Below are 12754 nucleotides of genomic sequence, written 5' to 3'. Positions count from 1 at the left end.
ACACTGACGTTGAGATGACCTTCCAGGGAGAGACTATGAAGCAAATATTAACTTTGAGAACTTTCCCAAGACAGTTTTATGACCTCTCCTACTTTTCAGATTCTCTGCTCGAATTCCATGGATTGTGTGACTATCAGGGAGACTCTACTATACTTTTCCAGCCTGAGCTGCTGGGATGCTTTCTTGTGGGGCAGGACTCTTGTCTTCCTTATTCAGGATGAAAAACAACCTTTCCACAAGGAAATGGTGAGGAAGGCAAAGAGAAGATAGTCAAGAATCAAATGGCAGGCCCAAGTTCCAGATGCCTCTGCTGAACTGGTCCACATTTTTGCCTTACTTCCTTAGGGAAGTAGGGGTTCACCAGGTTAAACTTTGACAGGATGGGATAGATATAGCATTGTTTTACTGTCCCTCATTTAACATGTTCTGGTTAGAGCAAAATCCCCAACATGATTTCACCTGAACAGAAAATCTTGGTAGCCCACTTTACACGCCAAATGTAAAAGTAGGTCAACTCTGGCCTACTTTTGAGCATTTGTGAGGATTTGCAAGATAAGCATGTGTCCAGTACACCCATTTTCTTCCTGAGTCCTCTCCTGGGACAGGTGTAGATGGAAGAATTCTTAGGGCGTTAGTGTTTGCCAAACAACTGAATTTCTGAACAATACAGAATTAACAGTCAAGAGTGAATCCAAATGAACACTATAAAGAAAGTAATCCTCTTTGATTGTTAGATTTAATCAATACAATGTATTTCAAGTTTATTTAGTTAGACTATTCTATTCAGTTTAAGCATTTTTTTTTATTATAAGCACTGATCATATTCCTGGGCATTAAAAGAACAAGTCAATTTATTATCCCATTCTACTGTGTGCCAAAAAAGGCTCATTATAGGGTACTATATATGAAAAGTTACTCTATGTGACAAAGATTTGTAGATTCAAATCTAATTTTAAAAATGTATAATTGTGGAGGAGTGAGGAATGAATAGGTGGAGCACAGAGGATTTTTAAGACAGTGAAAATACTCTATATGACATTATAGTGATGAATACATATTATACATTTGTCCAAACCCATGGAATGTACAACACCAAAAGTGAACCTGAATGTAAACTATGGACTTTGGGTGATAACATTGTGTCAATGCAGGTTCGTCCATTATAACAACTGTGCCATTCTGGTAGGGGATGCTGGCAATAGAGGGAGGCTTTGTGTACTGGGGATGCAGGGGAGTTACGGGAAATCTCTGTGCCGTCCTCTCAACTTTTGCATGGACCCAAAACTGCTCTAAAAAAAAAATAAAGTCTCCTTTTTTTTAAAATGTATAATTGAGTTTTGTAGACTATGGTCCTTGTCTTCAAGGAACTTAAGGTCTTTACTCACAGTTTTGCACACTGAAATTCACACTTAGAGTCCAAATTATCCATTCCTTTATAAATTCACAGGATGTTCACTGAGCACTTTCTAGCATAGGCCTACATAAACAAGATTTCCTGATGATAGCTTCCAGCAGTAGTTCTCTCTTAGAAGCAGCCTGCCTGATAAATGAAATGCTGTGGAGCATGGACCTTTTAAACATAAGATTGTTTCTTTTTCCTCTGTTGAATTCCAGTGGGTTTTCTTTTTTCTTTTTGCTTGCTTGAATTTTAGATTGACTGTATTAGAGGAAAATCTTTACAAAAATAGAGGCTGTAGTTATCACTCCATGACTTCCATGGACATTGACAGCCACGGAAAATATAGGGATATGTTCGTTTAGAATTCGATTTCAGTAGCAGACTGTGACTTCGAGTTTCATGGTATTTGAGTTAAGGAAAAACAATGAACTCAAGTCTTCCACAAGTTGAGTATAGATAAGACATTTAATAGAACTCCTGGTTTTTCCCCATTGTTATGCACAGGTGGCATGTCGCCAGCAGGAGCGAATGTAGCGCCCAGTGTGGCTTAGGGTACCGCGCATTAGACATCTTCTGTGCCAAATACAGCCGGCTAGATGGGAAGATCGAGAAGGTTGATGACAGTTTTTGCAGCAGTCACCCCAAACCAAGCAGCCAGGAAAAATGCTCAGGAGAATGTAACACAGGAGGCTGGCGCTATTCTGCTTGGACTGAAGTAAGTTGGTTTGCTCTAAAAGGAAGTCATCTTCTTGAATACTAAGTCTGACTAGTTGATGGCGATGAATCAACTAATTCATTCATTAGGGCTGTGTTAAGAAGCCCCATCAAGTAGTATGGAAAAAGGGCACCAGGATTAATTTGTAATGCCTAACATGGCCATGGCATGTGGAAAACTGGGAATGGTAGGCCAAATCAATCAATAACCTTTTCCATACCCCATAGGCCATTTCCGATTTTGTTTTTTGCCCATTTACTAATACTGACTTCATTATAAATCTGGCAAGTAAATTGATAACATGAACAGATAATCCCAAAATAACAGCTAAAATCGACCAAGGATGGTTTGTTGGTTGTTTCTAAGGTCTGGCAGAGATAAGCCAGTAGAGCCAGAATCTTGAGTGTGCTTAATGAGAAACTCCACTTTATTTAGTTTTTTGTCTTTTCAGTGTTCTGAAAGCTGTGGTGGTGGAATTCAGAGGAGAAGGGCTATTTGTGTCAACACACGAAATGATGTCCTGGAGGATAGCAAATGCATACATCAAGACAAAGTCACTATTCAGAGGTGCAATGAGCTACCTTGTCCACAGTGGAAATCGGGAGACTGGTCAGAGGTGAGATGGGAGGGCTGTTACTTCCTCTAGGGCATCCTTGATACTCTAATTCTGAGTCCCCCCCAAGGCTGTTCAAGTTTAAACCTGCTGTGCTTTTCTCCCTCCTCCTGTTGAAGAAATGGTGACTCTAATCCTTTGCTCACTCCATTACTGTCATACTGGATGTGACTTCTCCACTTGCTACTTCAGAGGCATAGTGGTTTTAGCTGGATCACCAACCACAGCAGCTTTTGTTGGTGACTTGGGAGTTCCAGTCCCTCACCTCATCTCCTCTTTGAGCCCCAGCTAAGTCACTGCAAAAGAAATCAAGGCTTTAGTAATTATAAAGCTGCACTGGCTTAGATCTAAACTACATAATGAGGTGTCCCGCTTCCTCATCTTTAAAATAGGAGAATTAAGACAAAGGGGCGGGGGAAGGAGTGCATGTGGGACAGGGGATGGATAAGGCAGGGGAGAGTAATGGGGGGAAAATGGGGACAACTACAATTAAACAACAATTAAAAAATTTTAAATAATAAAAATAAAAATAAAATGGGAGAATTAGACCTCAGTAAGTGACTTAACTGACTTATCCATCCAGTTGCTAGTGGAAACTTGGAAGAGGGAAAGGATCCAGCTGAGTATTTGAGATTCATGTCTTCCTCACCCCTTGCCTTGTGAAGCACCAGGTGAACCCTTCATCACTGAGCATAGGCGGCCCCAGGATAGCTAGAGGATGCTAAAGCCTCTTTCTTGCTTTCATTGCTAGTATTATCACTATTAACATAGCCCCATGAGATTCTCACTGAGTAGTTGACTCCTTCTTCCTTCCTTCTGGAGAGCTAGTGAAAGGAAAATTAAAGTTTCTTCCTTTATGGGCAATGCCAGGAACGTGGGGAAGGAAGTGTTTCTGCTAATGGCTTCTGCGTGCATGCTCTTATCTCATCCATGAAAATGCAGGGTAACTGTTTACTTTCAGCATCAAATAAAATGTGAGTCTTAAAAGGACACTATTAATGCCCATTTAATGGTACACAAGTAATTATGCATGTGATTAACAGTGTCTGATTCCTGGACAAATTAACAATAAACTTAGTGCTTTCATTCTTTGTTAACAAGCTGCCTTAGCTTAAACTCTAATATTATTTTTAAAAAGATGAAAGAAGGTAGTGTGTTTGTTTTTCTTAGGAAGCTAATATTAGCTAAAGTATCATTTCAAATCAAGTAACAAACTTTTGCAAGAATGCTTGACAAAGTAGAAGCTGGGAATATCAAACTGTCTTATATATTCAATATGATCCAGCATTCCATGGATAAACACACTGGGAAGAAAACAGCAAAATGTTAACAATTATCCCTGGGTAGTGGGATTTTTGGATCACTATAGATTTCTCTTTTTTGTTTTTCTATATTTTTCAAGTTTCTAAAAACGAGCATAGACAATAATGACGACTATATTTAACATTTATTAGATGAGCATGTGGTAAGCACTTTACTTAGAGTCATTTTCATTTAATTTTCACAATTGTTTGCAGTAGGCACTATTGTTCCCATGGTACAGAAAAGAAAACTGAGGTATAGAGAGGTTACATGACCTCTGGATTAAAACCCAGATTGGTCTGACTCATGAATTCCCTACACTTTATCCTAGAAAACTATGACTGCTGTTCTTCAATATTTCAGATCATGGTGTTATGTTGAGTTTATTCTGTGCTTGAAACTGGCCCAGAGCCTCTATAAATACAGTATGAATGAGTGAATGAATGAATGAATGAATGAAGCAAGCCTTAATGTATTTACAAATTTCTATGGGAGAGAGAAATTACTGTAAGAAAAGGGCATACCTGCTCTTGCTAATCCATGAACAATCCCAAGACCCGGATCACATTGTCCAGAACTGAGCTTGACTGGCTGTGCTTTCATTCCAGTGCTTGGTCACCTGTGGGAAAGGGCACAAGCACCGTCAGGTCTGGTGTCAATTCGGTGAAGATCGATTAAACGATAGAGCCTGTGACCTCGAGACCAAGCCAGCCTCCATGCAGACCTGTCAGCAGCCGGAATGCGCGTCCTGGCAGGCAGGTCCCTGGGGACAGGTATTTCAAATGATAAAGTTCTTAACTACATTCTTTCCTTTTTATCTGGAGAGGGTTTACAGCTGGGCTTTCCAGCACCAGGGATTTCACCTCTGTGTCTGTAACTTGCACTATACTTTCATGGCTCTGTGTCAAAGGAAGAGAAACTCCGCAGCCATTTCACCACACTTTCTGGGGTTGCCACTTGTCTTCCTGCTGCTGATCATCCCCTTTACAGACCCATGCACATGTCTTCACTCTTAGTTAAAACTAGATGGAGACACAAACATTCAAACAATTCACAGCAAATCTCGAGTCTATCTGATGTTATCTTCTAGTTTGCCCCTGTGTGTCTGTTATAGAAAATGGGATCCAGAGCCAGTGTCTTTGGCAGGAGGGTCTGGACTGGAGTTTGTGCGGGACATTTTGGCTCCCAATGTTTCCAAAGCTCACCTCTCACAAATAAGTCAGACTCTTCAAACAGGTTAATTAGATAAAAGGTTGCAGAATTATCTCACTTGCAAGAATCTCTTCTGAGTCCCCTTGCCTGTAGGTTTTAAGTCTTAACTAGATCTATTCTTAAAGGACAGCATGGAAGTCTCCCTTGGGCTTGCATTAGAGAAGCCACTACTCTTGAAATTAAGTGCTTCCCAATATAGAAACCAAACGCATCCTGGTACTGTTTAAGTAGCTCTCTGGGTTCCCAAGAGAAAGAAAGCAGCTGTCTGCAGTCACTTACATAGTATTTTGAAGAATGACTCTTCCTCCACCCTGTCCACTCACAGCCTCAGCCACTTCAGTCATCTAGCTTGTGCCTTCATTCCCAATACACCGCAATAATGGGAGCAGCTGTATTACTACTCCTTGACACTTTTTGTCATTAGCATTAACACTTTTCCAAATCCTCCCTATTGCACAGCATCCCTAGTCAAAAGGTCTGATCACCTTGCATAAACAAGGAGAGTCCACATACACTTCACATCTTGCCTCCTTTTTGTCCCCATTTGCCTAACTCCTAGGGAATAGTAAGAGGAAAGATGTACAGCTAAGGGTCACCCTTAAGATTTGAATATATCATCCTTTAGAACTGGTGGATCTATTTTTTTTACTCCCTGTCCATACCAGGCCAATCCTAGCCAGAGATTTGTTCTTCCTTTACCTGAATGTGCAATTCAGGGCAACAAACTATGTTTTAAAATATTGTTTAAAAGTAATGCCTGTTCATAAGAAAATTTTTGCAAAATGTTTAGCAAAAAGAAGAAAACCAAACATACTCATAACCCTATACTACAGAGATTACTAGTATTAATAGGTTTGACTTTCTTTTTAAAACTAATATAAAGATTATATTTTGGGTTTTTTTATTTGAAGTAAAACTCATGTACAAAATTAACCATTTCAAAGTGAACCAGTCAGTGTCGTTTAATACATTCATAGTTTTATATAACCACCACCTTTACCTAGTTCCAAAACATCCCCCCAGAATACTCACTAAGCAGTTATTTCCCATTCAGTCTCCCTTTAGCCCCTGCAGTCCAGTCTGCCTTCTACCTCCATGGATTTACTTATTCTAAGTATTTTGTATAAATGGAATCATACAATATGGGACCTTTTGTGTTTGGATCTTTCATGTAACATAATGTTTTTAAGGTTCATCCACATCGTGGCATACATCTTTTCTTTGTTCTTTTATATGGTCGTGTAATAGTTCATTGTATAGATATAGCACATTTGTTTATCGAGTAATTTCCCATTGAACATTTGGATTATTCACACCTCTTACCTACTGTATATAGTGCTGCTATGAATATTCACATATGAGAGTTCTTTCTAGTACTTAATTTCAGTTCTTTTCTATATATACCTAATAGAGTTGTTGATGGATCATTTGGTCATTCTATGTTTAACTACCAAACAACTTTCCACAGAACCTGCAACCTTTTACATTTCTACCAGCAATACACAAAGGTTCCAATTTATGTACATCCTTGCCAACACCCCCTATTTTCCTACTTTTTAACTATGACCCGCCTAAGGTTTTGACTTGTATTTCCCTAAGGACTTGTTGACCATCTTTTCATTTGCTTATTGGCCATTTGCATATCTCCTTTGGAGAAATGCTTATTCAAGACCTGGCAACCACCATTCTACTTTCTGTCTCTATGAATTTGACTATTCTGGATACATCTAGAAGTAGGAGCGTACAGTATTTGTCCTGTTGGGACTGGATTATTTCAATTAGCATAATGCCCTCATGGTTTATCCATGTTGCAACAGATATCAGAATTTTCTTCCTAAAATTTTTGAGGCTGAATAATAATCCGCTGTCTGTATTTGTTTATGCATTTGTCTGTCGATGGCCACTTAGGTTGCTTTCACCTTTTGGCTATTGTGAATAATGCTGCTATGAACATGTGAGTATATTAATATCTCTTTGAGACTCTGCTTTTAATTCTTTTGGATATATACTCAAAAGTAGAATTGTTGGGTTATTTGGCAATTCTATATTTAATTTTCTGAGGAGCCACACTACTATTTTTCATGGTTCTGGTAGTTATAGTGTAGAAGATATAAAAATGATTGAAATGTACTCTCCTCATTCCATGGGTTCACAGTTAAGAAACTGAACTCCTACAAATATAATTCCAATGGAGGGAGAAATAATTTCAAATATTAGAGTGATAATTGGTCGGTATAATTTGCACAGAGCAGGATTGCCTAATTTTAACTAATTTATTTGGGTGCCTACCTTTTGGCTGCAATGATAGAATTTTTTTTTTCTCTTATAGAATGTCATGTGAAAAGTAAGGGAAAGAGAAATTTTGCTGAATTATGTATGCTTTTGTTTTATTTCTTTCCCCCAGTGCAGTGTCACTTGTGGGCAGGGGTACCAGTTCAGAACAGTGAAATGCATCGTCAGGACTTACATGTCAGAGGTAGATGATGATGTCTGCAATGCAGCAACTAGGCCCACTGAGACCCAGGTAAGTCTTTTTTGTTCAACTCAGTTGTTGGCTTTGTGCACTGAGATGCTAAATCTCCCAAGAGGTTCAGTCAAAATTGAAGTCTTTTTACAGGTAAGTATGTAGGTAGAGAAAACCATTGATTAAATTGTTCTGGAATCATTTATTTGTTATATTTTGAATCTAATATTTTGGTGTCCCAGTGTTTTCTTATCTGGTCATTGAAATGTATGTAGGTTTAATTCTGATTTTTATTAGATGGCAAATGTTGATTGTTTGATCTTGTTTTCTTAAACTTAGTGCTTTTAAATGATTTCAGTTAGGGACAGCAAACAGAGTTATATATGTTCAAGCAGCTGTGTGCTGTTGTTGGCTTGTTCCTACGTTTTACTATTATCTATGCCCTTAAGATTATTTACATGTGTGTGTCTTTATGATGGAAATACTACATAATGGTGAACTACTGTACCTCTCTTCCCAACTTGATGTCAAGTTGGTAGCTTCACATTGGCTATGGTAAGAGTTTTTACAGCACAGATGTCAGCAAGTACTATATATTTCAGGGTTTTATTTATTGTTTTGTTGATTAGTTAGACACAAGAAGGTTATGGAGAAAATATTGATAATGAAAATTAAACTTACAAGAGTGTCATGTCTGCAGCTGTTACATTGTGAATAGCACAAAAAATTAAGAAAGTGTTTTTCCAGTGTTTGCAAAGAAATCGTTCATGTCATTGGTGAATGAATAAAGCTCTTACGTGCATATTTATTATTTCACTTTCACCTTGCTCTTAAAAGTAAACGAAACATCAAGTAGTATTTATGTCAGAATGACACTTGTCCAGCACTTACAATCATAGATTTAAGAGCTCAGCAAAAATCAACAAAACTATTCTGTGACACTCAATTGGCTGTACGAAATTTTAAAAGAATTACATATTTTTTATTATTTCTAAGTTGTGTGCTATACACTCTTTATAGCAATAAAATTTATAATAAGCATATATGTATATATGTGTATCTATCTACACAAACACATGCCTTTTTTTCTCAAAAGAGCTAGTTGATAATGACTTACCAGCACACTATACTATGTGGGCCTTGATTTTGGCATCATTTATTTAAAGAGAAGACTTGGGTTTATACACCAGCTTTGCCAATTGCTGAAGACAGGATTTAAATCCAGACTTTGTCCAGAACTCACAGTCCAAAGCTCAGTTGGGCAACACACTGCCTCTGTCTTGAGCACCCTTAGTCTGCTGCATGTGTTGTTTATGGATGAAGCAAATGAAGACGGCAGTGTTGTCCATGTTGTCACCACTGGTCAATTAACCAAACATAACTCAAGAGTTGTGTCATCTTCATTTTTATTACTTTATTGAGACATTTCAAGCCACCATATTATAAATGCCTGAGAAATATTAACTCTCACATCCGAGAAGTCATGAAGTAAGGACTCAGCAACTCAAAGATTAAAAACATGCATTTCTGTCTAAACTGCTCTATAATATCCACTGGACAAGAGGGCAGGCCTACAGCTGCAACATATGAATCAATTCTTCCGTGTATGAAAAGATCCCTGAGGTCTTAGAATTTTTAGTTCTTAAATTTTTGTATTCCATGACCATGAAAGTGTGCATTGACATAAAGGTAACTGGCTTTCCCCACTTCTCCCATCTAGGACTGCGAAGTACCATCCTGTAACCCTCCCCAAGCTGTCCCAGAAGCAAGGAGAAATGTACACAGTGCACCCAGAACCCAGTGGCGATTTGGGTCTTGGACTCCAGTAAGGAATAGAATGGTAGAAGTTGAGGGGGTGGAAGGGGAAGAAGATGTTCTCTGACTTGACCAGAAAATGGATTGCTGTCCAGTTAGCAACTGATTCAAATAACATTTCTACATTATTTTACTCCAACACCCAGTGCTCAGCCACTTGTGGAAAAGGTACCCAGATGAGATATGTCAGCTGCCGGGATGAGGACGGCTCCGTGGCTGATGAGAGAGCCTGTATAACCCTGCCTAGACCAGTGGCAGAGGAAGAATGTTTTGTGACTCCCTGTGGCCAGTGGAAGGCTTTGGACTGGAGCCCTGTAAGCAAGTGCATTCTTTGGGATTGGGAGAGGACTGGGGTGCAATAAAGGGGATGACTAGCAACAGGTCTCAGATGTCCACGGGTAATATTTTATAATTGGACTTGGATTGGGATTTAAATTATTCTTCTTCATATATGTGCAGCTGGTTTAAATTTTAGCCAGATGTATAAGAAATGCACATTTAAAAAAAAACATGTAAATCAATTTAAAATCTACTTAAGCGCCTGTCCTGTTGGGCTCATTGGAAAGCCAGTCTTAATTGAGTCACATCAGAATGTAGTAGGTGTGCAGGATAACAAAGATGGCAAAGATGGAGGAAGGAGTAAGAAGATGGCCTTTCACCCTGAATCTGGGTGTCTCCTGCATCCTATGGTCCCTCAGTCCAGTGGCTCTTGGCTTTGCTGCCAAGAGTAAAAGGTGAGAATCTTCATCGAGTGCTTTGTACTCAGCTTCTATGCACTCCAAGCACCATCTATGGGATTTTGTGAAATTAGAAAAACCTTTGTCTCAGGCAGTTCCTGCTTTCTGCCTTGTCAAAACCAGAGTCCAGGAAGTACAAAGTTTAGAACAGGTAAGGAGACATCATAAGGAAAATGGAGATTAATAGATATCATAACATATATATAAAATTTGAGAGGTGGATTCAAAGAGAGCTGTGTAAACATTCAGATGTTGACATTTACTGGCTGCATGACCTTGAGCTGTCTGGTTAAAATCTGAGCCTTCGTTTCTTCTGCTCTTCAAAGAAGGCCAAAAAATACCTGTCTTCAAGAATGTTGTGGGGATTATTTGAGATTATATATGTTAAATATTTAGCCCAAAGTGGGTGCTCAATAAATGGTAGATAATCTCATTCTCATGCCTTGAGTCTCCAGACATACGTACATACATCAGATATAGCTGTTTACTCACCCGTTTTTTGTTAAAGCTCACTGTACAAAAGGCAGTGAGCAACAAATAATAAAGTCCTTGTCTTCATGGAGGTTAGTCCAATGAAGATTCTGGATGCTAAGAAAATAAAGAAATAGATATATGATATAGCAACAGGTATTGATAAGTATTAAAGTCCAGCAGAATGGCATAGAGAAAGATGGGATGGACTTTCAGACAGGGTAGTCAGAAAGGAGCTGGCATTGATTGAGCAGGACTAAATGAAGTGAGGAGTAAGCCACGTGGATGTTCCTGTGGTACAGCGGAAGGTACAGCAGATTCACAGACCTGAGATATGAGCATTCTTGGCCTGCTGAAAAAAACACCCATAAGGCCAGTGTGGCTGAAATGCAGTGATGGAGGATGGCAGGAGGGGAGTGAAAGAGAGAGCCAGTGACCATATCATTGGTGTCCACCAGTTCAAGTAAGGACTTTGGACATTCGATAGCATCCAAAGTGATTTGGGGGGCCACATGATCTGACTTTAGTTTGTGGGAGTCACTGTTTGTGATATGTAGATGGCAGGCTTGGGGGCTGGGATCAAGGTTATAAGCAGGAGCCCACATGGAAGACCATTACAATAATTCTGGCAAAAGAAGGTAATGGCTTGGACTGGAGGGGTGATGGTGGAGGTGATGAAAAGTGTGTATTCTGGGCACTGAGCTTATTCAGTTTCTCAGTGAAATGGCTATGAGGTAGGAAGACAAGGGAGGGATCAAGGATAACACCAAGGTTTTTGACCTGATTAACCTGGTAAGTAGTGGGTACTTTACAAAAAATGTGCATTCATGAATTTATGACTGCTGAATGACCAGCCCTTTCTCTTTCTGAACATTCAACGTAGTGTTCTGTGACATGTGGGCAAGGTAGAACAACCCGGCAAGTGGTATGTGTCAACTACAGCGACCATGTGATTGATCAAAGCAAGTGTGACCCAGATTATATCCCAGAAACCAACCAGGACTGTTTCATGTCACCATGTCCTCAACGGACCCCGGACAGTGTCCTGGCTCAGCACCCTTTCCAAAATGTGGGTTATCACCCCAGGAGCTTCAGCCCTAGCCAAACCCATGTGCTTGGTGGAAACCAGTGGAGGACTGGCCCCTGGGGAGCAGTAAGTATTTACTGAGGTCTTTTCCTAACTTGCCTTCTCTCTTACTGGAGGCAGCGTTCGGGGGAAAGAGAAACTAGAAACACCTTTGAAGCATTTTTTTCTCAAGGGATTGACATACATATTCATCTGGTTTGGGGTCATCTGCAGTGGGTTAATTGCAGTCCCTAAGAAAGTGCCACACGATGCTGTCTGCATGCACCTATAAGCGACCTTAACTGGGTGGAGAAGGGGGGTGGGTCACTGCCAGATGACAAGATCAGGTGGCCTCCTGGAAGGTGCTGTGAAGGCTGTGGGGAGTGAGCCTAGAGGCAGAGACACTCGCAGTTCTTACCTGAAGGGAAATTAAAAAGGCAGAGGAACTTTGCTCAAAGGGAGCTCTTAATGAATGTCATTTTCCTTCTCACTATTTTCCAGAAGACTGCAGTGTCAAAGTGGCACGATTGCTGTGTAATTTGTAGCAGTAGGTCATGGTCCTGGATGGGGGTGGGGAGACACATGAGGCTAGGTAAAAGCTGTGCTTAGAGGAGAAGTACCCTGTAGCTGGTGGACTTTTGCAGGTCCCCTTTCCTCTTTGAGCCTCAGTTTTGTCATCTGTAAAACAAAGTCAACCATAATTCTGGCTTTTGTAAGAATTAAATGCAATGATGCAAATAAAGTGCTTTACACTGTGCTTGCCACAGAGCAAGACCTTAAGAGGTGTCAGCAATAATCTTTGTCATTACCATTGTCCTTCAAAATAGGAAGACCATGAAAAATATTTAATATTCAAAGGAAAAATATGCTTTTGAATGTTTTTAACATTTTACTAAATAATTTTCCTAAAAAAATAGTTACGTTGTGGAATATTGGCCATGTTTCATGGAACTGCAGGCA

At 39.6% G+C, this 12754-nt stretch overlaps 1 protein-coding gene across 1 annotated transcript in view; it reads left to right on the top strand.

Moving 5' to 3' along the window:
- ADAMTS9 (ADAM metallopeptidase with thrombospondin type 1 motif 9) overlaps positions 1 to 12754 on the top strand; it is a 161909-nt gene that overhangs the window by 72336 nt on the left and 76819 nt on the right. Inside the window, exons 19-25 of the mRNA XM_054595028.1 lie at positions 1904 to 2114; positions 2566 to 2730; positions 4638 to 4802; positions 7646 to 7765; positions 9426 to 9530; positions 9667 to 9834; positions 11612 to 11881. Of these exons, the coding sequence (XP_054451003.1) occupies positions 1904 to 2114; positions 2566 to 2730; positions 4638 to 4802; positions 7646 to 7765; positions 9426 to 9530; positions 9667 to 9834; positions 11612 to 11881 (1204 nt within the window). The remainder of the gene's footprint in view (positions 1 to 1903; positions 2115 to 2565; positions 2731 to 4637; positions 4803 to 7645; positions 7766 to 9425; positions 9531 to 9666; positions 9835 to 11611; positions 11882 to 12754) is intronic.

The sequence above is a fragment of the Pteronotus mesoamericanus genome, unplaced genomic scaffold (genome assembly GCF_021234165.1).
Source record: "Pteronotus mesoamericanus isolate MK-2021 breed Mesoamerican mustached bat unplaced genomic scaffold, CSHL_Meso_final scaffold_54, whole genome shotgun sequence".
Classification (NCBI taxonomy): Eukaryota; Metazoa; Chordata; class Mammalia; order Chiroptera; family Mormoopidae; genus Pteronotus; species Pteronotus mesoamericanus.
The sequence above is the reverse complement of the archived record's forward strand: the minus strand, read 5'-3'. Positions and strand labels throughout refer to the sequence as shown.